Source organism: Carcharodon carcharias, chromosome 33, assembly GCF_017639515.1.
Source record: "Carcharodon carcharias isolate sCarCar2 chromosome 33, sCarCar2.pri, whole genome shotgun sequence".
Lineage (NCBI taxonomy): Eukaryota > Metazoa > Chordata > Chondrichthyes > Lamniformes > Lamnidae > Carcharodon > Carcharodon carcharias.
The window spans coordinates 42,638-64,740 of NC_054499.1; the positions used below are offsets into that span (position 1 = coordinate 42,638).

At 48.8% G+C, this 22,103-nt stretch overlaps 1 protein-coding gene across 5 annotated transcripts in view; it reads left to right on the forward strand.

Moving 5' to 3' along the window:
• Positions 1-617: 617 nt before the first annotated feature.
• Positions 618-22,103, forward strand: part of LOC121272261 (E3 ubiquitin-protein ligase RNF167-like) — a 108,190-nt gene continuing 86,704 nt past the window's right edge. For 4 of the 5 annotated variants that reach the window (XR_005941861.1, XR_005941862.1, XM_041178799.1 and 1 more), the window contains exons 1-3: positions 618-712; positions 18,184-18,309; positions 21,352-21,438. Coding sequence is in view for 3 of the 5 variants with exons in the window: in XM_041178799.1 (XP_041034733.1) it covers positions 18,211-18,309; positions 21,352-21,438 (186 nt within the window). In the remaining 2 variants the exon portion in view is untranslated. Of the gene's footprint in view, positions 713-8,107; positions 8,185-18,183; positions 18,310-21,351; positions 21,439-22,103 lie in introns of all 5 variants that reach the window. The other variant, XM_041178800.1, reaches the window with a different exon arrangement.

Here is a 22,103-nt window from a genome sequence, read left to right on the forward strand (position 1 = left end):
CTGAGTTTAATTGACTGTCACTGCTCTTCAAGAAATGCCTACCTCCTTGTGTTGATATAGCTGCTTTCACAATCACTGGGTGTCTCAGAGCACTTTGTAGCCAGTGAACAACCGTCACTGTTATAACGTGGGGAAGCAGAGCAGCAGTCACGTGGTGAACAGCAAGATCCCACACACAGTCATACAGTAGAAAGCAGTTAATCCGTTGCTGAACTGTTGATTGAGGAATAAATATTGACCAGGACATGGAAGATAACTTCCCAGATGATCTTTGAAATAGTTGGTTTAGCATCTTATAACCCCCAGCTGAGAGACCCCCAGAGACTGCAGATCCAAACATGGCGGCGGGGCCAGGGGCGGGGCTTAGAGCCGGGGGCGGGGCCTGGAGCCGGGGGCGGGGTCTAGAGGCGCGGACAACACTCCCCGACCCTCGGCTTCGGGCCGCAACCCTGGATAAAGCCCCGCCCCCTTTTCCCCACGCCTACCGTCAAACTTTTACGTCGCTTCCGGGTCGGGTGGGAGGGGGGGGGGGGGGGGGTGTGTGTCTGGATTTTGGGGCGGCCCCCTGGGGGGCGTGGCCTAACCCCCGCGTGGGTTGGGGGAGGGGGCGGGGAGGCGGAGGCGGAGGCGGGGCCAGGGCCGCGCCGCCATTTTGATGCAGCGATGGGAATGAAGGTGAGCGGAGCCTGCGGGAAACAACAAAGACGCTGAGGTGAGTGATCGTTAATCTGGGCCTGACACTGGGCCCCGGGCTCAGAGCCCGCGGATCCGCCGCTCCGGGGTCTGTCTCCCTCGCAGCCCTCCCCCCCCCGCCCCCCGCCCTGAATCACTTGATGCAAAGTAGAAACCCGGGGGCGGGGGCGGGGATAAATAGTAAACAACCTGGGGGGGGTGGGGGGGGAGATAGGCTGACACTGTCCCCTGGGGGGGGGAGATGGGCTGACACTGTCCCCTGGGGGGGGAGATGGGCTGACACTGTCCCCTGGGGGGGGGGAGATGGGCTGACACTGTCCCCTGGGGGGGGAGATGGGCTGACACTGTCCCCTGGGGGGGGGGGATGGGCTGACACTGTCCCCTGGGGGGGGAGATGGGCTGACACTGTCCCCTGGGGGGGGGGGAGGGGCTGACACTGTCCCCTGGGGGGGGGGGGAGGGGGGAGATGGGCTGACACTGTCCCCTGGGGGGGGGGGAGGGGGGAGATGGGCTGACACTGTCCCCTGGGGGGGGGGGGGAGGGGGGAGATGGGCTGACACTGTCCCCTGGGGGGGGAGATGGGCTGACACTGTCCCCTGGGGGGGGAGATGGGCTGACACTGTCCCCTGGGGGGGGGGGGGGGTGGGGGGAGATGGGCTGACACTGTCCCCTGGGGGGGGGGAGATGGGCTGACACTGTCCCCTGGGGGGGGAGATGGGCTGACACTGTCCCCTGGGGGGGGAGATGGGCTGACACTGTCCCCTGGGGGGGGGGGGGGGGTGGGGGGAGATGGGCTGACACTGTCCCCTGGGGGGGGGGGAGATGGGCTGACACTGTCCCCTGGGGGGGGGAGATGGGCTGACACTGTCCCCTGGGGGGGGGAGATGGGCTGACACTGTCCCCTGGGGGGGGGAGATGGGCTGACACTGTCCCCTGGGGGGGGGGGGGAGGGGGGAGATGGGCTGACACTGTCCCCTGGGGGGGGGGGAGGGGGGAGATGGGCTGACACTGTCCCCTGGGGGGGGAGATGGGCTGACACTGTCCCCTGGGGGGGGGGGAGGGGGGGAGATGGGCTGACACTGTCCCCTGGGGGGGGGGAGGGGGGAGATGGGCTGACACTGTCCCCTGGGGGGGGGAGATGGGCTGACACTGTCCCCTGGGGGGGGGAGATGGGCTGACACTGTCCCCTGGGGGGGGGAGATGGGCTGACACTGTCCCCTGGGGGGGGGAGATGGGCTGACACTGTCCCCTGGGGGGGGGGGAGATGGGCTGACACTATCCCCTGGGGGGGGGGGGGAGATGGGCTGACACTGCCCCCTGGGGGGGGGAGATGGGCTGACACTGTCCCCTGGGTGGGGGGGGGAGATGGGCTGACACTGTCCCCTGGGGGGGGGAGATGGGCTGACACTGTCCCCTGGGTGGGGGGGGAGATGGGCTGACACTGTCCCCTGGGTGGGGGGGGAGATGGGCTGACACTGTCCCCTGGGTGGGGGGGGAGATGGGCTGACACTGTCCCCTGGGTGGGGGGGGAGATGGGCTGACACTGTCCCCTGGGGGGGGGAGATGGGCTGACACTGTCCCCTGGGTGGGGGGGGAGATGGGCTGACACTGTCCCCTGGGGGGGGGGAGATGGGCTGACACTGTCCCCTGGGGGGGGGAGATGGGCTGACACTGTCCCCTGGGGCGGGGGGATGGGCTGACACTGTCCCCTGGGTGGGGGGGGAGATGGGCTGACACTGTCCCCTGGGGGGGGGGAGATGGGCTGACACTGTCCCCTGGGTGGGGGGGGAGATGGGCTGACACTGTCCCCTGGGGGGGGGGAGATGGGCTGACACTGTCCCCTGGGGGGGGGAGATGGGCTGACACTGTCCCCTGGGGGGGGGAGATGGGCTGACACTGTCCCCTGGGGCGGGGGGATGGGCTGACACTGTCCCCTGGGGGGGGAGATGGGCTGACACTGTCCCCTGGGGGGGGGGAGATGGGCTGACACTGTCCCCTGGGTGGGGGGGGAGATGGGCTGACACTGTCCCCTGGGGGGGGGAGATGGGCTGACACTGTCCCCTGGGCGGGGGGGGGAGGGGGGAGATGGGCTGACACTGTCCCCTGGGGGGGGAGATGGGCTGACACTGTCCCCTGGAGGGGGGAGATGGGCTGACACTGTCCCCTGGGGGGGGGGAGGGGGGAGATGGGCTGACACTGTCCCCTGGGGGGGGGGAGATGGGCTGACACTGTCCCCTGGGGGGGGGAGATGGGCTGACACTGTCCCCTGGGGGGGGGAGATGGGCTGACACTGTCCCCCGGGGGGGGGGAGATGGGCTGACACTGTCCCCCGGGGGGGGGGGGAGATGGGCTGACACTATCCCCTGGGTGGGGGGGGAGATGGGCTGACACTGTCCCCTGGGGGGGGGGAGATGGGCTGACACTGTCCCCTGGGGGGGGGAGATGGGCTGACACTGTCCCCCGGGGGGGGGGGAGATGGGCTGACACTGTCCCCTGGGGGGGGGGGAGATGGCTGACACTGTCCCCTGGGGGGGGGGATGGGCTGACACTGTCCCCTGGAGGGGGGAGATGGGCTGACACTGTCCCCTGGGGGGGGAGATGGGCTGACACTGTCCCCTGGGGGGGGGGGATGGGCTGACACTGTCCCCTGGGGGGGGGAGATGGGCTGACACTGTCCCCTGGGGGGGGGGAGATGGGGAGATGGGCTGACACTGTCCCCTGGGGGGGGGGAGATGGGCTGACACTGTCCCCTGGGGGGTGGAGATGGGCTGACACTGTCCCCTGGGGGGGGGGGAGATGGGCTGACACTGTCCCCTGGGGGGGGGGGAGATGGGCTGACACTGTCCCCTGGGGGGGGGGGGAGATGGGCTGACACTGTCCCCTGGGGGGGAGAGATGGGCTGACACTGTCCCCTGGAGGGGGGGAGATGGGCTGACACTGTCCCCTGGAGGGGGGGAGATGGGCTGACACTGTCCCCTGGGGGGGGGGGAGATGGGCTGACACCGTCCCCTGACGGGGGTGGGGAGAGAGAGATGGGCTGACACTGTCCCCTGGGGTGGGGGAGATGGGCTGACACTCTCCCCTGGGGGGGACGGGGGACGGGGAGATGGTCTGACACTGTCCCCTGGGGGGGTGGGGGCGATGGGCTGACACTATCCCCTGGGGGGGTGGGGGAGATGGTCCTGACACTGTCCCCTGGGTGGGAGGGGAGATGGGCTGACACTGTCCCCTGGGGGTGGGGAGGGGAGCGATGGGCTGACAATGTCCCCTGGCGTTGGGGGGTGGGAGATGGGCTGACACTGTCCTGGGCGGGGGGGAGATGGGCTGACACTATTCCCTGGGTGGGGGAGATGGGCTGACACTGTCCCCTGGGGGGGTGGGGGAGATGGTCCTGACACTGTCCCCTGGGTGGGGGGGGAGATGGGCTGACACTATCCCCTGGGTGGGGTAGATGGGCTGACACTATCCCCTTGGGGTGGGGGGTGGGGAGATGGGCTGACACTGTCCCCTGGGGGTGGGGAGGGGAGCGATGGGCTGACAATGTCCCCTGGCGTTGGGGGGTGGGAGATGGGCTGACACTGTCCTGGAGGGGGGGGGAGATGGGCTGACACTGTCCCTTTGGATGGGGTGTAGGAGATGGGCTGACGCTATCCCCTGGGAGGGGGGAGATGGACTGCCACTATCCCCTGGGGGTGGAAGAGATGGGCTGACACTGTCCCCTGGGGGTAGGGAAATTGGCTGACACTATCCCCTTGGGTGTGGGGGAGATGGGCTGACGCTATCCCCTGGTGGGGGGGGAGATGGACTGACACTATGCCCTGGGGGTGGAAGAGATGGGCTGACACTATCCCCTTGGGGGGTGGGGGTGGGGTGTGGTAGGAGATGGGCTGACGCTATCCCCTGGGAGGGGGGAGATGGACTGCCACTATCCCCTGGGGGTGGAAGAGATGGGCTGACACTATCCCCTGGGGGGGCGATGGGCTGACACTGTCCCCTGGGGGGAGGGAAATTGGCTGACACTATCCCCTTGGGTGTGGGGGAGATGGGCTGACGCTATCCCCTGTTGGGGGGAGAGAGATGGGCTGACACTATCCCCTTGGCGGGGGTGGGGGGGAGATGGGCTGACGCTATCCCCTGGGGTGGGGGGAGATGGCCTGACACTATCCCCTGGACGGGGTGGGGTGTTGGTGAGATGGGCTGACACTATCCCCTGGGGGGTGGTGGGGGAGATGGGCTGACACTATCACCTGGGGGTGGTGGGTGAGATGGGCTGACACTATCCCCTTCGGCTGTGGGGATGGGCTGACACTATCCCCTGGTTGATGACCCATCACCATTCCCCTGGGGGTGTTGGGAGTCCTGACAGGAGCTAACCCTTTTTAAGGGGTGGGGAACAGGACCTGCTCCCTGTCCACTGCGGGGAGGGGAGAAATGTGTTTATCTACACAAAGAAATATTGGCAGTGACTCTATAGAGCAGGTCCACATCTCCACAGTGATACATATGTGGGATGTTTATATAAGCGAGTGAATAGACTGTGTCTGTGTATTTGTAGATACAGGCACTCTTAACACCCTTTACACTCACTGTGTAAACATAATGAACCTCAGAAGCAAAGCTACAGATGTCATCTCTTGACCACGGTCATTGTCCTCCCCTCTTCTTTCTTGGCCTATCTGTCAATTTTGTCAAAGTGGATCATCACACCATCCTCCTCCCAGTATCTCTCTTCTAATTCAACTATTCTGGCTATGTGTACCTATCCAGTCGTAGGCGGAATGTCTCTGGCAATGGTTCCACTTCCTGTCTCCACCTCTGGAATTCCCCCAAGGACCTGTTACAAATGGCAGGCAGTTCAGTTTGAATGAGATGGGATCGATGGACCATTGTTATAGTTCCGTGCAGTGTTGGATGTGCCGTTTCAATGTACAGTCAGGCCAAGAAACTCTTTATGGCAGAAAATGGGCTTTTCTCCCTCAAAATCAATTCTCCCCAATTATGATCCTTTCTGTGATTTGCCTTTGAGTCCACAGGAGGCCTCATCAATAACTAGAGCCAGTGGCTCTGGAGATTTGAGTTTCCTCCTTTTGCACTTGTCTGGGTAGCTCGAGCAGAATTTGGAGACGGAGCTGAGACAGGCAGGGTGAGGAGTACCTAAATCTGAAGATTTTCAGGTGATTTCTGCATCTGCAAGCCATTTTTTGTTTGCATCATTTTTTATCATTTCTCCCATTGCCTACATCCTCTTGGACTTCTGATAGTCTTGAGATGAAGGGAAAATAGTCCCCTTCCAGCATTACCCACAGTGAGACCTCCCTAGGAGAAGGTATTCCTAACAATATGAGGGCCTTAGTGAGGAGATATGTATAAGGGACAATGAACAAGCCTGCCATTTACTGTTTCAGGACCTGCAAACACCATCATCAGCTTTCACTGGACTCCCTCTGGCTATGAAGTTACTACTCTTGTTCACTTCTGATTGCTCTGGCTCATTTCAGACAGTCGTGTGGAAGATCCAGAATTTAAGCAATTAGTTAATGGCCCTAATAAGATTGGTCAAACAACAGGGCAACACTACATTGATACATTCTTGGCAACTTCCTGTCTGGACACCTTGCAATTTGTCACTTTTCATTGAGAAGCAACTTCTGCCATGTTCTTCTCTGCCAGCATGCCATAGTATTTTGTTTGGCTGTGTGCTATCTGTCCTGTGTTATACTTTCTTGTAAAACTGCACAAACCCATGAGAGTGTAGTCAGTCAACATGGCTGACAGTCAAGTGAATGAGGCCAGCATTGTACCTCACAAACCTGATACAATCTTCAACCAGAACGGACTTTTTAAAGGGTGCACCTTGATTTTGATGAACCCCAGCAGATTACACTTGCTTCATATCAATCACTACATGGTTGTGTATAACTGGCTTTTTTGGATAAGTGACTCTCTGAAAATCCTCCTCCAGGAGTTATGGTATACCGTTTATGTACAGGGAATTTCTGCAGTCGATGCCCAACTTGTAATTCTGAACAATGAACCCTGCCAATCTGGTTCTTAAAGCCCAAACAACCCAATTACATAACAATCACAAGATGTAAACTTGGCTGTTTGACCCAGACACTCTGGTGTATGTCATTTAGCTGAACAGTGGCCCAAATCCTGTACACTTGCTCTTTTCCCATTACCCTTTATACCACCTATTTAACCCAATACTTGTCAACGTAGTCTCTGCTCCAGTCACTAGTTCTGCTGCTTTCCCAATCCCTGCCTTCCATCTCTATAATCCTTGCCCACTAGATCCCTCAGAAACTTTAAACATCTGGCCTCCAGGATATCACAGAATCACACAGCGCAGAAGAGGCCCTTTGGCCCATCAAGTCTGCACCGACACATGAGAAACACCTGACCTACCTACTTAATCCCATTTACCAGCACTTGGCCCATAACCTTGAATGATATCATGGGCCAAATGCTCTTCTAAGTACGTTTTAAAGGATATAGGCAACCCGCCTCCACCACCCTCCCAGGCAGCGCATTCAGACCGTCACCACCCTCTGGGTAAAAAAGTTTTTCCGCACATCCCCCCAAACCTCCTGCTCCTCACCTTGAACTTGTGTCCCCTTGTGACTGACCCTTCAACTAAGGGGAACACCCTGCCTATGCCCCTCATGATCTTGTACATCTCATTTCTGTATAATTGGCAAACACAGCTTTAGGTGTATTTATGTGCAGAATGCTCTGTAGTTTTCATCCAAGGCTGCCTTGGGGACAGAAAAAATACGAATGTTCAGGTGCTCATTCACACAGCGCTTACCATTGTGCTAATGCTTGCTTCCCTGTCCATAGTTATATTACTGACTGGGACTTAATTGCAGCCATCCAGCTATTCTATTATTTAAAATGTTTCTCTGATTTTGTGTGAGAACATTATTGTGGGAAGAAGGTAAATCTATCACTGCCTGTTTGTTTCTCTGAAAACTGTTTCTATTGTACCATCTGATTTGAGTGTACAATTGACCTTTGCAAAATGTACTCAAGTTTGTGCTTTTGCAGCTATTCTGAGACTGGACAGTGCCTGTAGGCTGGGGATGGGAGAAATTAGCTAACAAATACCTTGGTTTAAAAGTGAGCTCTGCTATTCCAGCAAGCAGCTCATGATTTTGCTGATGATGTATTGTGTAGTAATCAGACTGTCAACATCTGGAGAAATTTAGTGTTATTTTCGATCGGCAAGAGGAATGAATTTCAGACCTGTTTAAACATTGGCCCTTGAATTTTCTCCGTATTTGGGTGCAGAGACGCAGGTAACCAGGGCACTAATTAATTACATAGCCTAAAAAAAAAATCACAATGTTGGGTGTGAGTGAGTAGCAAGTTTAAGCAAAATATCTTCAAATCCTCTCAATCTTACTTGCAGCCGTCTATCAGTCCCTGGATCTGATCACACCACCTCTGCTCGTATAACTGTCCCCTCTACAAGTTACAGAATCTTGGGTATGCATTTCCTACAAAAACATTTTCTCTGAGGCTCGCTTAAAGTTACCAGATTTTCAAATCTAACGGGAAACAGTGATTTTACTGGTGTTTTATTCTGATTCTTGGAGTTTTTAAAAACATTAACCCTCACTGACCACTGTTTTCGGTTTTAATCGAACAACTTTCCCTGGTTGCTGGTTTTAAATGTGCACGGACGTTGGTTGAATGAGCTAAAAGTTTAATGTTCATACTTACATGGTGCAAGTTGGTACTTTCCTTGGGCCACAATTGTTAAAATACAGTGGAAGGTAAAATCAACAGAAATGAGATTCACAGGAAATTTAAACAGAGTTTGATAGTGACAGAATGGGGGGAGAATTGAAGAGCATTTTTTGGGTCTAACCACTGAGGAAATTCCTGGCTTTGTTCTTTTTTGTTGGCCAGCCCTAATTGCCATTGAACTGAGTCTTTTGCTAGGCCATTTCAGATAGCAGTTAAAAGTTAATCACATTGCTGTCGGCCTGGAGTCACATGTAGGCCAGACTGGAAATGGTAAAATGCTGCCTTGATGTCAAGGGCAGTCACTCCCACCTCATTTCCTGAGTTCAGCTCTTTTGTCCATGTTTGACTAAGGCTGTAAAGAGATTAGGAGTTGAGTGGCCCTGGCGGAACCCAAATTGAGCATCAATGAGCAGATTATTGCTCGGTAAATGCTGCTTGTTAGCACTGTCGACACCCCCTTCCATCACTTTGCTAACGATTGAGAGTAGACGGATGGGGTGTTAATTGACCGAGTTGGATTTGTCCTGCTTTTTGTTGATGAGACATACCTGGGCAATTTTCCACATTGCCGGGTAGATGTCAGTGTTGTAGCTGTACTGGAACAGCTTGACTAAGGGTGCAGCCAGTTCTGGAGCACAAGTCTTCAGCATTATTGCCAGAATGTTGCCAGGGCTCATAGCCTTTGCAGTATCCAGTGCCTTCAGCTGTTTCTTGATATCATGTGGAGTGAATCGAATTGGCTGAAGACTGGTTTCATGCTTTTATTAACTGAGTTTAAATTCCACCGGCTGTGCTAGGATTTGAACCCGTGTCCGCAGACTGTTAGCCCGGGCCTCCGAATTGCTAGTCCAGTGACAGTACCAGCACAATCTCCTCCTATTGTTAGGCTGTTGGTCTCAGAGTGCCATATTGAAAAAAGGAGCTCAAATTGGGACAGAGATAAGAGTTAAAAACAAAAAAACTGCGGATGCTGGAAATCCAAAACAAAAACAGAATTACCTGGAAAAACTCAGCAGGTCTGGCAGCATCGGCGGAGAAGAAAAGAGTTGACGTTTCGAGTCCTCATGACCCCATTGGCTATTGTATCATAGTAGTCTGGACCCCAGAAATGTTAACCCTGCAATCATGTGACTGGAATTACCTGTCCAGGACTGCATTATAATACACCCTGAAGCAAATCCGGGTGTGTGAGAGAAACACCTGAAACAGCTGAACTATCATAGCTGAAAGTCTTGTTCCAGCGTTCAAGTCTATCTGAGAACCAACCTCCTGGCTATTTGTCTACAGGAGACTTCGCAGCTTCATGAGAATCCTTTGTTTCTAAAGAACCTTCACTCCAACTAAAGCAAGAATTCAACCAAGTTGACATCAGGCCTGCATCGATATAAAGACTGAATTATAAATTCAGTTTTCATAATTATGGCTTTAGCTTCATCTGTATCTAATTTTTGCATGTGTGATAGTGTGAGTAAGACAAGTGATTGAGACAAAAACAAAATGCTGGAGAGAGAAACAGAGTTAATGTTTCGAGCCTGTATGACTCTTTTTCAGAGCGAGTGATTCGAACATCCGGAGCGAGTGTATTATAATAAATAACTTCCTTTAATTTTAAAAATCACCTGAAAGCCTGCGGCTGGAATTTATTTTTAATTAAGAAAACTCACTCTGAGGGTAAGGAAGTATATACATCTTACATACAAACATCCTGATTACGGACTGGGAGGGTCAACACAAATCCTGCCCATAACAATTATAAAGAATGAAGTTAAAAGGTATGTAAATGAAGAGGAGAATGGGATACAATTAAGATGCACAGACAATGGCCAATGATTGTTTTTATGCTATAATGTTTTCTGGTTTTGTGAATTTCTTCTGCTGCTGCTTTGACTTGTGGAACAATTTTCTTTCTGGCAGAATCTAAGTAGTACACTGGCAGTTCAGCTGCAAACTCTGAATTGGAATCCATTCAGAAGTGACGGACTGAATGTATTCTCTCTGATTGTAAAGACCTTTGTAAATGTGCTTGACAGTCTGAACTTAGTTCTTAGTTGACATGGGACAGGACAAAGCTGTCAATAATTAGAACTCATTGGCAAACTCACTTTTAGAGGCCATAGATTGGCTGCACTGTAATTAAAAACCTTTTCTAAGTTGGAGGATGGCATACATTGTTGATAGGTGTGTGAAGACTAAATGATAAAATTACAAAATTATATAACAAGGTTGAAGAAGACTGTTTTGATGGACTGTGTGGTGTAACAAGTTTTGAGGGAAAAGTCTTCCAGGGCTAATCCAAGAAGTATTGATCAGAACAAGACCATTCATTAAGGTTGTAAAGAAATTAGCAGTTCATATTTCTTTCTTTTACAACTGGTTAAAGACAATTTGTTCAATAAACAGTTATTTACTTATTAAGTTTACAAACCTGGTGCTCCTATTCTGTTACCTAAATTAAGCAATTAGGTGGGTTGATCAAACTTTTCACATTTGTCATGGCTCAGGGAGCAGTGGGGTTTGATATTACAGCGCACTATCCCCAGTGGGGTTTGATATTACAGCGCACTATCCCCAGTGAGGCTGATATTACAGCGCACTATCCCCAGTGGGGTTTGATATTACAGCGCACTATCCCCAGTGGGGTTTGATATTACAGCGCACTATCCCCAGTGGGGCTGATATTACAGCGCACTATCCCCAGTGAGGCTGATATTACAGCGCACTATCCCCAGTGGGGTTTGATATTACAGCGCACTATCCCCAGTGGGGCTGATATTACAGTGCACTATCCCCAGTGAGGCTGATATTACAGCGCACTATCCCCAGTGGGGTTTGATATTACAGCGCACTATCCCCAGTGGGGCTGATATTACAGCGCACTATCCCCAGTGAGGCTGATATTACAGCGCACTGTCCCCAGTGAGGCTGATATTACAGCGCACTATCCCCAGTGAGGCTGATATTACAGCGCACTGTCCCCAGTGAGGCTGATATTACAGCGCACTGTCCCCAGTGAGGCTGATATTACAGCGCACTGTCCCCAGTGAGGCTGATATTACAGCGCACTATCCCCAGTGAGGCTGATATTACAGCGCACTATCCCCAGTGAGGCTGATATTACAGCGCACTGTCCCCAGTGAGGCTGATATTACAGCGCACTGTCCCCAGTGAGGCTGATATTACAGCGCACTATCCCCAGTGGGGTTTGATATTGCAGCGCACTATCCCCAGTGAGGCTGATATTACAGCGCACTATCCCCAGTGAGGCTGATATTACAGCGCACTATCCCCAGTGAGGCTGATATTACAGCGCACTATCCCCAGTGAGGCTGATATTACAGCGCACTATCCCCAGTGAGGCTGATATTACAGCGCACTATCCCCAGTGAGGCTGATATTACAGCGCACTGTCCCCAGTGAGGCTGATATTACAGCGCACTATCCCCAGTGAGGCTGATATTACAGCGCACTATCCCCAGTGAGGCTGATATTACAGCGCACTATCCCCAGTGAGGCTGATATTACAGCGCACTATCCCCAGTGAGGCTGATATTACAGCGCACTATCCCCAGTGAGGCTGATATTACAGCGCACTATCCCCAGTGAGGCTGATATTACAGCGCACTATCCCCAGTGAGGCTGATATTACAGCGCACTATCCCCAGTGAGGCTGATATTACAGCGCACTATCCCCAGTGGGGTTTGATATTACAGCGCACTATCCCCAGTGGGGTTTGATATTACAGCGCACTATCCCCAGTGAGGCTGATATTACAGCGCACTATCCCCAGTGAGGCTGATATTACAGCGCACTATCCCCAGTGAGGCTGATATTACAGCGCACTATCCCCAGTGAGGCTGATATTACAGCGCACTATCCCCAGTGAGGCTGATATTACAGCTCACTGTCCCCAGTGAGGCTGATATTACAGCGCACTATCCCCAGTGAGGCTGATATTACAGCGCACTATCCCCAGTGAGGCTGATATTACAGCGCACTATCCCCAGTGAGGCTGATATTACAGCGCACTGTCCCCAGTGAGGCTGATATTACAGCGCACTATCCCCAGTGAGGCTGATATTACAGCGCACTATCCCCAGTGAGGCTGATATTACAGCGCACTATCCCCAGTGAGGCTGATATTACAGCGCACTATCCCCAGTGAGGCTGATATTACAGCGCACTATCCTCAGTGGGGTTTGATATTACAGCGCACTATCCCCAGTGGGGTTTGATATTACAGCGCACTATCCCCAGTGAGGCTGATATTACAGCGCACTATCCCCAGTGGGGTTTGATATTGCAGCGCACTATCCCCAGTGAGGCTGATATTACAGCGCACTCTCCCCAGTGAGGCTGATATTACAGCGCACTATCCCCAGTGAGGCTGATATTACAGCGCACTGTCCCCAGTGAGGCTGATATTACAGCGCACTGTCCCCAGTGAGGCTGATATTACAGTGCACTATCCCCAGTGAGGCTGATATTACAGCGCACTATCCCCAGTGTGGCTGATATTACAGCGCACTATCCCCAGTGAGGCTGATATTACAGCGCACTATCCCCAGTGAGGCTGATATTACAGCGCACTATCCCCAGTGAGGCTGATATTACAGCGCACTATCCCCAGTGAGGCTGATATTACAGCGCACTATCCCCAGTGAGGCTGATATTACAGCGCACTATCCCCAGTGGGGTTTGATATTACAGCGCACTATCCCCAGTGAGGCTGATATTACAGCGCACTATCCCCAGTGAGGCTGATATTACAGCGCACTATCCCCAGTGAGGCTGATATTACAGCGCACTATCCCCAGTGAGGCTGATATTACAGCGCACTGTCCCCAGTGAGGCTGATATTACAGCGCACTGTCCCCAGTGAGGCTGATATTACAGCGCACTATCCCCAGTGAGGCTGATATTACAGCGCACTATCCCCAGTGAGGCTGATATTACAGCGCACTATCCCCAGTGAGGCTGATATTACAGCGCACTGTCCCCAGTGAGGCTGATATTACAGCGCACTGTCCCCAGTGAGGCTGATATTACAGCGCACTATCCCCAGTGAGGCTGATATTACAGCGCACTATCCCCAGTGAGGCTGATATTACAGCGCACTATCCCCAGTGAGGCTGATATTACAGCGCACTATCCCCAGTGAGGCTGATATTACAGCGCACTATCCCCAGTGGGGTTTGATATTACAGCGTACTATCCCCAGTGGGGTTTGATATTACCGCGCACTATCCCCAGTGGGGTTTGATATTACAGCGCACTGTCCCCAGTGAGTCGTGACAAGGTGAACCAAATCTTTTCCTTTTTGATCGATTAACTTATTAATTTAGATTAGTCTTATCAGTAAGGGAATCGAGGTTTATGGGGAAAAGGCAGGAAAGTGGAGTTGAGGATTATCAGATTGGCCGTGATCTCATTGACTGGCGGAGCAGACTCAATGGGCCGAATGGCCTACTTCTGCTCCCACGTCTTATGGTTTAACTACACATATCCACCTTATCCTTCAACTATTTTGCTCTCCACGCACACATGTAGTTGACTCACACATTTTTGTCGTCTGCTGTTGCATTTATGATGCACCTTATCACATCTTTCAAAAAATGTTAAAGTAACTCCTGTCCAGTATGGTACAAAGTCCCTGAAAGATTTTTTGAAATCACTGTACGACTGCAGGTAGATAAAAGCCATTTTTTAAATAAAACCAGCAGGATGTTTTGCTTTTTATAAACGCAGAGTATCGAATAGAGGAGGAAAGAATGTAATGATGTATTTGTACAAAATATTGGTTAGGGCATAATTAATTGATACCTCATTAATAAAATGACAAAAGCCAGAAAGAATATACAAAATCTCTTCACCAAGATACAAGAACAGTAAATGCTGGAAACTTTCAGCATTTGTACAGAGAACATAGTCACTTCCAAATCGAGTAAATACCCATTATCCTACACCCTGCCTGCTACCACCAACCAGTCTCCTAACCTGGTCAATCATTTGCCTTCATTTTCATGAGCTTTAATTTTAACTTGTGTTCTATTATGTGGAAGCTTATTGAAGGCCTTCTGGAAGTTCATATAAACTACATCCATTAATGTTCCCTTGTCTGTTACTGTAGTTACTTTCCCCCAGAAATTGGACATGAGCAACCCTTTACAAATCCATATTGGCTTTCTTTAATCAGCTCAAATTGTTATCAGTGTTCAGCTGCACTCTCCTTAATTATCGATTCCAATAACTTCACCACAGATATTAGACTAATAGGCCGATAATTTCCGGGGTTTTTCCTTCCTCTCCTTTCTTAAATAACAGAGTTGCATTTGCAATTTTCCAATCTAAAATGACAATTCCTGAATCAAGAGCACTTTGGAAGCACTTTGGCTAAAGTGTCTCCAATTTCCTTTATGAAACTTTTGGGTAGAAACCATCAAGTTTTGGGTATTTGTCAGTCTTTACTGCCATTTTTCAAAAATACTACTTTTATGTTTGTTAACTTTAGCAAGTTCCATTGCTTGGTTTGTCATTAGTTCAATATAATGTCGGGTTTCCTTTCCTCTTCCTCTACTCCGTAGGCTGAGTTTGTCATTTCCTTATTTTCATTTGCATCTGTTTGTAAACCTTTTCCCTTTTAATATAATTGTAAAGAAAAATTGTATTAAGCTTGTATTTGATTTACTGCTGTATCTGCTGAGGAGTAAACCCCCCACTACCTGTCAGACTACTAATTGTGAAAGCATAAAGCATCTCATTGGGTAAGTATGCTGAAGGACTGACTAGCAAGTTAAGATATTATAGGATATTGCTAGTGTTGTGATCCGGCTACTTTTATGAAAAGTAAAAAATCCTTAGTGAAGTTAGCTTATATGTACCAACAGAGCTGTATTGGCAGACCACCTAAAGTAAAAAGAAGCCTGAGGTACATGTAAGTGTAGGATTTTTATATGGATTGCAGATGTACGCTGAGACAGACGATGATTGCCTCTGAGTGAATGAATCAAATGAGTTTCATTATGTCCTAAACCTTTTCAACGCAAAAATCTGAGAATCCTGGCTAATTGGTCTAGCACCTCATCTTGTCTTAGAAATGACATTGGCAAAGGTGCAAAAAAGGCTCAAGGTTGATATGGTAGGACTCAAGGTTCATATCATAACAAAATGAATGAAATTGAGACAGTTTGTCGCAATGATTCTGATGTAAAGGTAAAGGGCTGACTGAAACATGGCTACATAGAGAAGAGGATTGGCAATAATTTTGCAACATTTAGGAGGGGAGAGGAGTAGCTGCTCTAATTAAATATAATGTAATGGCAGTAGGAAGAAGTATGTAACTAGCAATAAGATAGATACAGAATCTACATGGATTGAGTCCAAGGACAAAAAGGGAGAAGGTTAAAAACCATATTTCAGCTATACAAATGCCTGGTTAACCCACGTCTGGAGTCACTGTGACCAGTTCTGGATACCTTGGGAAGGATATATTGACCTTGAAGGGAGTGTAGTGTAGATTTACCTGAATGTACTTGAAGGCCCAGTGACATTGTGAGGAGTGATTCTACAAAGTAGGGTTGTATTCCCTGGAACATAGAAGGTTAAGGGGCGATTTGATCAACGTTTTCAGAGGAGCAGATAAGGTCATACAAACTGTATCCACTGGTTGGGGGAGTCTAGAACTAGGGGGCATAGTCTAAGAATTAGTGCCAGGCCTTTTAGGCGTGAAGTTAGGGAACTCCTCTACACACAAAGGGTTGTAAAAGTTTGAAGCTTTCTTCCACAAACAGCGATTGGTTCTGGTTCAGTTCAGAATGTTTCACCTGGGATTGATGGATTTCTGTTAACCAAAGAGATTAAAGGAAGTGGGGAAATGGCAGCTTTTTGGAGTTCGAGCCCATTAAATGGCGGGACAAGCTGAAGGGGCTAAATGGCCTATTCTTGTTTTTATGTTCCTAGTGGGATCCATCACCCTAATAAGGGTGTACTATAGAGTGCCGAATAGTGGAAGGGAACTGGAAGAAGTAATGTGTAGACAAATCTATGATTAGCAGGAATGGAACATCATTTACGACAGATTTCAACGACTTCAGGTAACCTGGCAGAAGAATTCACAAAAGAAGAAAAGAAAATGGAGTTTTGACAGCGAATACGGGACTCCTTTGCCATTCAGTGTGTGAGAAGTCCAAGAAGGAAAGCATCATTACAGGATCTTGTAATTGTTATAATAACCAGTACTAATATAGGTAATAATTGTGATCACAGCATAGTGAGGTTTAAGATTAGGGTCAAAGGGTGACATAAAGTAGGACAAAGATCAAGCTAATAGTTTGGAAAAGAGCAAGTTATGAGGAAATAAGGGTGCAACTAAAGTAGGCAAACTGGGGAAAAAACCTTAAAAAGCAAAGAGACAGGAAGACGGTAGGAAATCTTTAAACATAAGCAGTAGGGTTTAAGAGAAATGTATTCCAGTAAATGTGGGAAAATAAGCAAGCTAGTTATAGGGTAAACAGATGGGGGAGAAATGGCTGAATGCTTAGCAAATTGGTTAAATACAGAAAGCAGAGAGCTAGAAGTTAGTTATTCAGATTGGCAAAAGCTAGAAAGTGGTGCTCCACAAGGATCAATGCTGGGACTACTGTCTATAATTTATGTTAATGATTGGACCTAGCCAAAGCAATGGGATTTATTTCTAGAGATAAAGAATCCAAAATTAGTGAAGTTACATTACACTTATGGAGGACCTGGGTCAGGCCACACTTAGTACTGTGCACAGCTCTGCTGGTCTTGATACTAGAAAAAGGCATAGAGAAGCACTGGTGAAAGTGAAACAAAAATTTACGAGGATGATACCAAAACTGAGGGATTTTTATTACTTCATAGGATGCCTCAGTTAGTGGATTCAGTAAATTTTTGGATGGCTCTCCCAAGCCCTGGCCTATAATATGAAATCCTTATTAAACCTGTAATGCTGCCAAAAAGGAGCAGGCTTCAACAGGATTCCTTCCTTGCTTGAGTTCTCCCAGAGCCTGCAGACATTCTGGCTTTGAGAAACCGGGAACTTGGCATCACTTAACCTACTTGACTCGCTTCATCTTCCCTCTTTTTAATCTTGGCAGTGTTCAACACTACTGTCCCATCAAAAATGTCATAGTTGTAAATCCATGTTCTAACAGTTGTGCAGAACTGTGCTCCATACGTTGGAGTGTAATGTGCAGCTCTTCCACAAGCCATAATGTCCTCGAAAAACCGGTGATCAGTGAAAGAGGCGTCTCTGTTCATGGACTGGAGAAACCTAGGAACTACATGGAAAGCATTTATACAGTAATTTTATCCCATTGGTGCTGAATGAGCAGTGCACTTCCTTGGGCTTTATGCATGAATCCTCTTCCTCCTGCAAGGTTGATGTCATTGATTATTCATATAAGAAGTGTTCTGAGTTGTGCCATTCAAGCACAGCCTGTTACATTACTGTGGCAGCAGCTGTCTGTACTGATAGGAACTATTCACCTGAAGCATTCTGACCACAGCTTTCAGTTTGGGTCAGCAGAGGAAGCTTGTAATATTGCTGAAGAAAGAGACAAGCTGTCGAAACTCTTTGTTTTACACTCATCAGGACATATGCCAGAATGCCAAATTTCAAAAGAAACAACAATTTATATTGCAATTTTGCAGTATCCACCCTATTGAACTGTTGAGCATCTCACACTGACTTGCTTTCTTGCTTTCTGGGGCAGGTGCTGTGCAAGATTCGCTGACTCAAGATGCCTGCGGGTGTGTACTATTCAATGCCATATTGTGCCATCTTTGTTTTGCCGATCCTCCTGATGGATGTACCAGCTGTGGAGGGATATGTGTGCGCAGTAAGTCAAGCTTAAAAATTAACATTTTGAAAATAACCTGTTTTCCCTCACTCACTGGCCCACACTTGAAAAGACTGGAGGTTCATTTGTAACGTGCTGCCCTGCTAACCTTGGATTCAGCGAGTGAATGCACTGCTGGTGTAATATTGAATTATACAGCACAGCAAGGTCCCAAACATCTTCAATCACGGGTCTGCACTAACCCAGTTGAATTCACCAAGGAGTGGCAGTAGAGATTGTAGTAATCAATCATGATATCAAATGTGAGGCATTGTAAGTAATTCAGGGAGCCAAAGGAAGCTGCAGGGAAATATTGATAAGATGTAGAACAGGGAATAAAGATGGAATTCATTGCCACTTGATGTGGAATAGTAACTTTTAATTTAAAAAAAAAGCCAAAATAATGATTAAATTTGAATGAAGAAGGCTGGGTGAGATTCAGGTTCAGAAAGTATTAAAAGCCATTCTCAAATGGGAAAGGCCATTAAAAATCAAAAAGAGAAAACTGGGTTTTAATGCAGGATTATTAAAGTCAAGATGTAATGACTTACCTGTACCAGGCGTTAGTTCTCTAACTGTAGTCTTACTATGTGCAGATTTGGGCTCCACACTATCGAGGCAGGAGAGGGGGTTTTTGTCATTTTGGGATGTGAGCAGCAGTTTCTGCCCATTTCTAGTAACCCTGAGAGCATCAAGAATCAACCAGATATTGTGAGACTAGTGTAATCTGGTGTGGACCAGACAGGGTAAGTGTGGAAAGAGCTCCCCTCTTTGGAGCTCATTTGTCACCTGTAGGGTTTTTACAACAGTCTGGTTGCTGTCCATTTCATTTATGTTTTTCTTGTACCCACCAATGACCAGACTTAGTGATTCAGTTCACAGCGTGCCAGAGCTGGATTTGGCTTAACCTCTGTGTTACTTATTGATCCTAACCACTGGACTACCTGTGCAGAGCAGATTTACTCGGACGCTGTCAGCTCTGAATGTACAAGTACAAATAAAGACTTGGGAAATGGGGGCCGTATTCCTGAGATTATCTGGTAATTCGATGCAAGTGTTCAAAATTGTGAAGGGATGGGGTAGGTTAGATAGAAACGGACTGTTTCTAGTGGTTGCAGAGTCTAGAACAAGGAGACGTTTGGATGATTTAAATGTAAGAGATTTGGATCAGAAGCAAGAGATTTATTTTTACATAGTACTTTTCAGAACTTCACAATCCTCAATCAAAATTAGTGATTGAAGGAGCCACCATGTCAGTATTTAGGCACAAGTTTGATAGGTAACTGTAAAAAGGGATATGGGAAGAAAGTGGGTACATGGAGCCAAGGTGGGTGGATGGTGTTAGAATCCAGATCAGTCCTGATTTGTTGAATAGGAGAACACATTCGAGGTACTGAATGGCCTACTCCTGTTCCTATGTGGACCAACCAATGTCCTCTACCAATTCATCATCCCTTCCTTACTTTTGTGTTCTATATTTTCATATATAACTTGGAATCTCAATGGTTTTTGCTGCCTTACTTCATTCTTAACCTTTAAGTTCAGTAGTCAGCACCCCTAACTCTCCCTGTTCTTTGTTTGCTAAATGTCATACCATTTCAGTATACCTCTAATATTTGTTACGTTCTCTGACTAATGCCTTTTAAGGAGATATTTGAATTCCCAGGGTCCCGCTGAAAGGATCACATAACAAGAATACATGCTTTAAGACTTGTACTGTAACTAAAAGCTAGATTGACTAAATAGTATTTAGGAAGCAACTTATACCCTAAATTACAGAAAAGATTCAGCTTTTTAACACAACTGAAAATTTCATGCTGTAATTGTATGTTACGCTCTACCTTTTGCTGAACAAGTATTTTTACAGGAACCAGCCCAACATCGCTCCCAGCTTCCCTCGGGTTTGCCTCTCCCTGTCTTACCGAGATATAACGTTGAGTGACTGTCGAAAGGGGCTTTTCTGAGTTTCCAGAGAAATCCTAAACTGACTTACAGTAATAAACTTATTCTGGCAATTCTTAAGTCATTAGGGTCATTAGTCTGTGGAATTGTCTTCCTCAGAGAGAGGTGGAGGTAGGCCCATTGAACTTATTCAAGGCTGAGTTAGATAGATTTTCGATTGACAAGGGACTCAAGGGTTCTGGAGGGCAGACAGGAAAGTAGAGTTGAGATCACAATCAGCCATGACCTTATCAAATGATGAAGGAGGCTCAAAAAGCCGAATGGCCTGTCCCTGCTGCTAAGCCGTGTTGTGATCCAGCCGCGCCAGGACAAATCTTCCAGATTGCTTAAATGGCCACAGGATGCATCTCTAACCAGAGACCACGTACCCTCCAGCATTCTGCTTGGCAGCCCATAGAACTTCCTCCCTACTGACCATATGCCAACTGCAATCTTTTTCCTCTCTGTCATTTCTGTCCACAACCTGTAGACTAAAATTCTCTCCACAGACAGTACTGCTGCTCTTCACGTTGTTTACAGATGTGTACATTATGCACCTTCCACTCTGTAAGTCAACCTGGGCTGCCTGTGTCTCCATAACAACCACGCCACCCACCCAGACCTGTTGGGCAGAATTTGAAGCAGATGGCATGACCCTCCCCACCCCTCCACCACCACCACCACCACCACCAACCCCCCCAAATTCCTCCTGTTTACTTGGAATTAGAGACAGTCCCAAAACATTGCAATATTATCAACTTTGCATTTGTAACACGTTACCATGTGAATAGATTTTTTAAAATAAAATACTTAACGTTTTTCTATGTTGTAATACATCTGTCCATCCACTCTGCTGGCTGACATGTTCCCTTCTGCCTCCTACAGGAAATTATACTTCCTTGTAAAATCCCTTCCAGTCTGAAACCTGGTGGTAATCCTCAACCATTCTTGTCATGCACCCTTTATGAAATTGGTTGTTGTAGGAAGGGCTTTTGTCTGCTTTGACATAAGATGAATGCTAATATTGCATTGCCTGGCAAGAGCAGAATAAAAAACAAACATGTTAATGGTCAGGAATAATGGGTCTGTTTCTTTACACAGTACACAAACAGTACCCCCAACACCACCATGATCTTTGAAGACCTGCCATCAATGTTTGGCTACCAGCTGCTAAAAGAGGGGCTCCAGGTAGGTTTATTGCTTTCACTAAAGAACGAGAATCAAAGGAAAAACTTGCATTTCTGTAGCATCTTTCACCATCTCAGGATGTCCTCAAAGTGGAAGAAAGGGAGGAGGGAAACAGGGGAGGGGCAGGGCAGCTAGATTTCTCCACTAGCCACAACCTACCTGTTGATTTCAGATCATATAAACTGTTTCATATTACCACATGACACAAAGGGGAGGTATAGTCAGCTGTGACACAGTGGGTTATCCTCATGCCTCTGGGTCAGGAGGTGGTGGATTCAAGTTCATTTCAGAGACTTGCACACAGTTCCAAGTTAACGCCAAGGTCCAGTACTTGGGGAGTGCTGCACGGTCACACGTGTCTTCTTGTAGATGAGACATTAAACCAAAAAACAGATGACCTGGTCATTTCATTGTTGTCTGTAGGATCTTGCTGGGTGCAAATTGGCTGCTGTGCTTTTTTTATTCATTCATGGGATGTGGGCATCGCTGGTTGGGCCAGCATTTATTGCCCATCCCTAGTTGCCCTTGAGAAAGTGGTGGTGAGCTGCCTTCTTGAACCACTGCAGTCCATGTGGTGTAGGTACACCCACAGTGCTGTTAGGGACGGAGTTCCAGGATTTTGACCCAGCGACAGTGAAGGAACGGCGATATATTTCCAAGTCAGG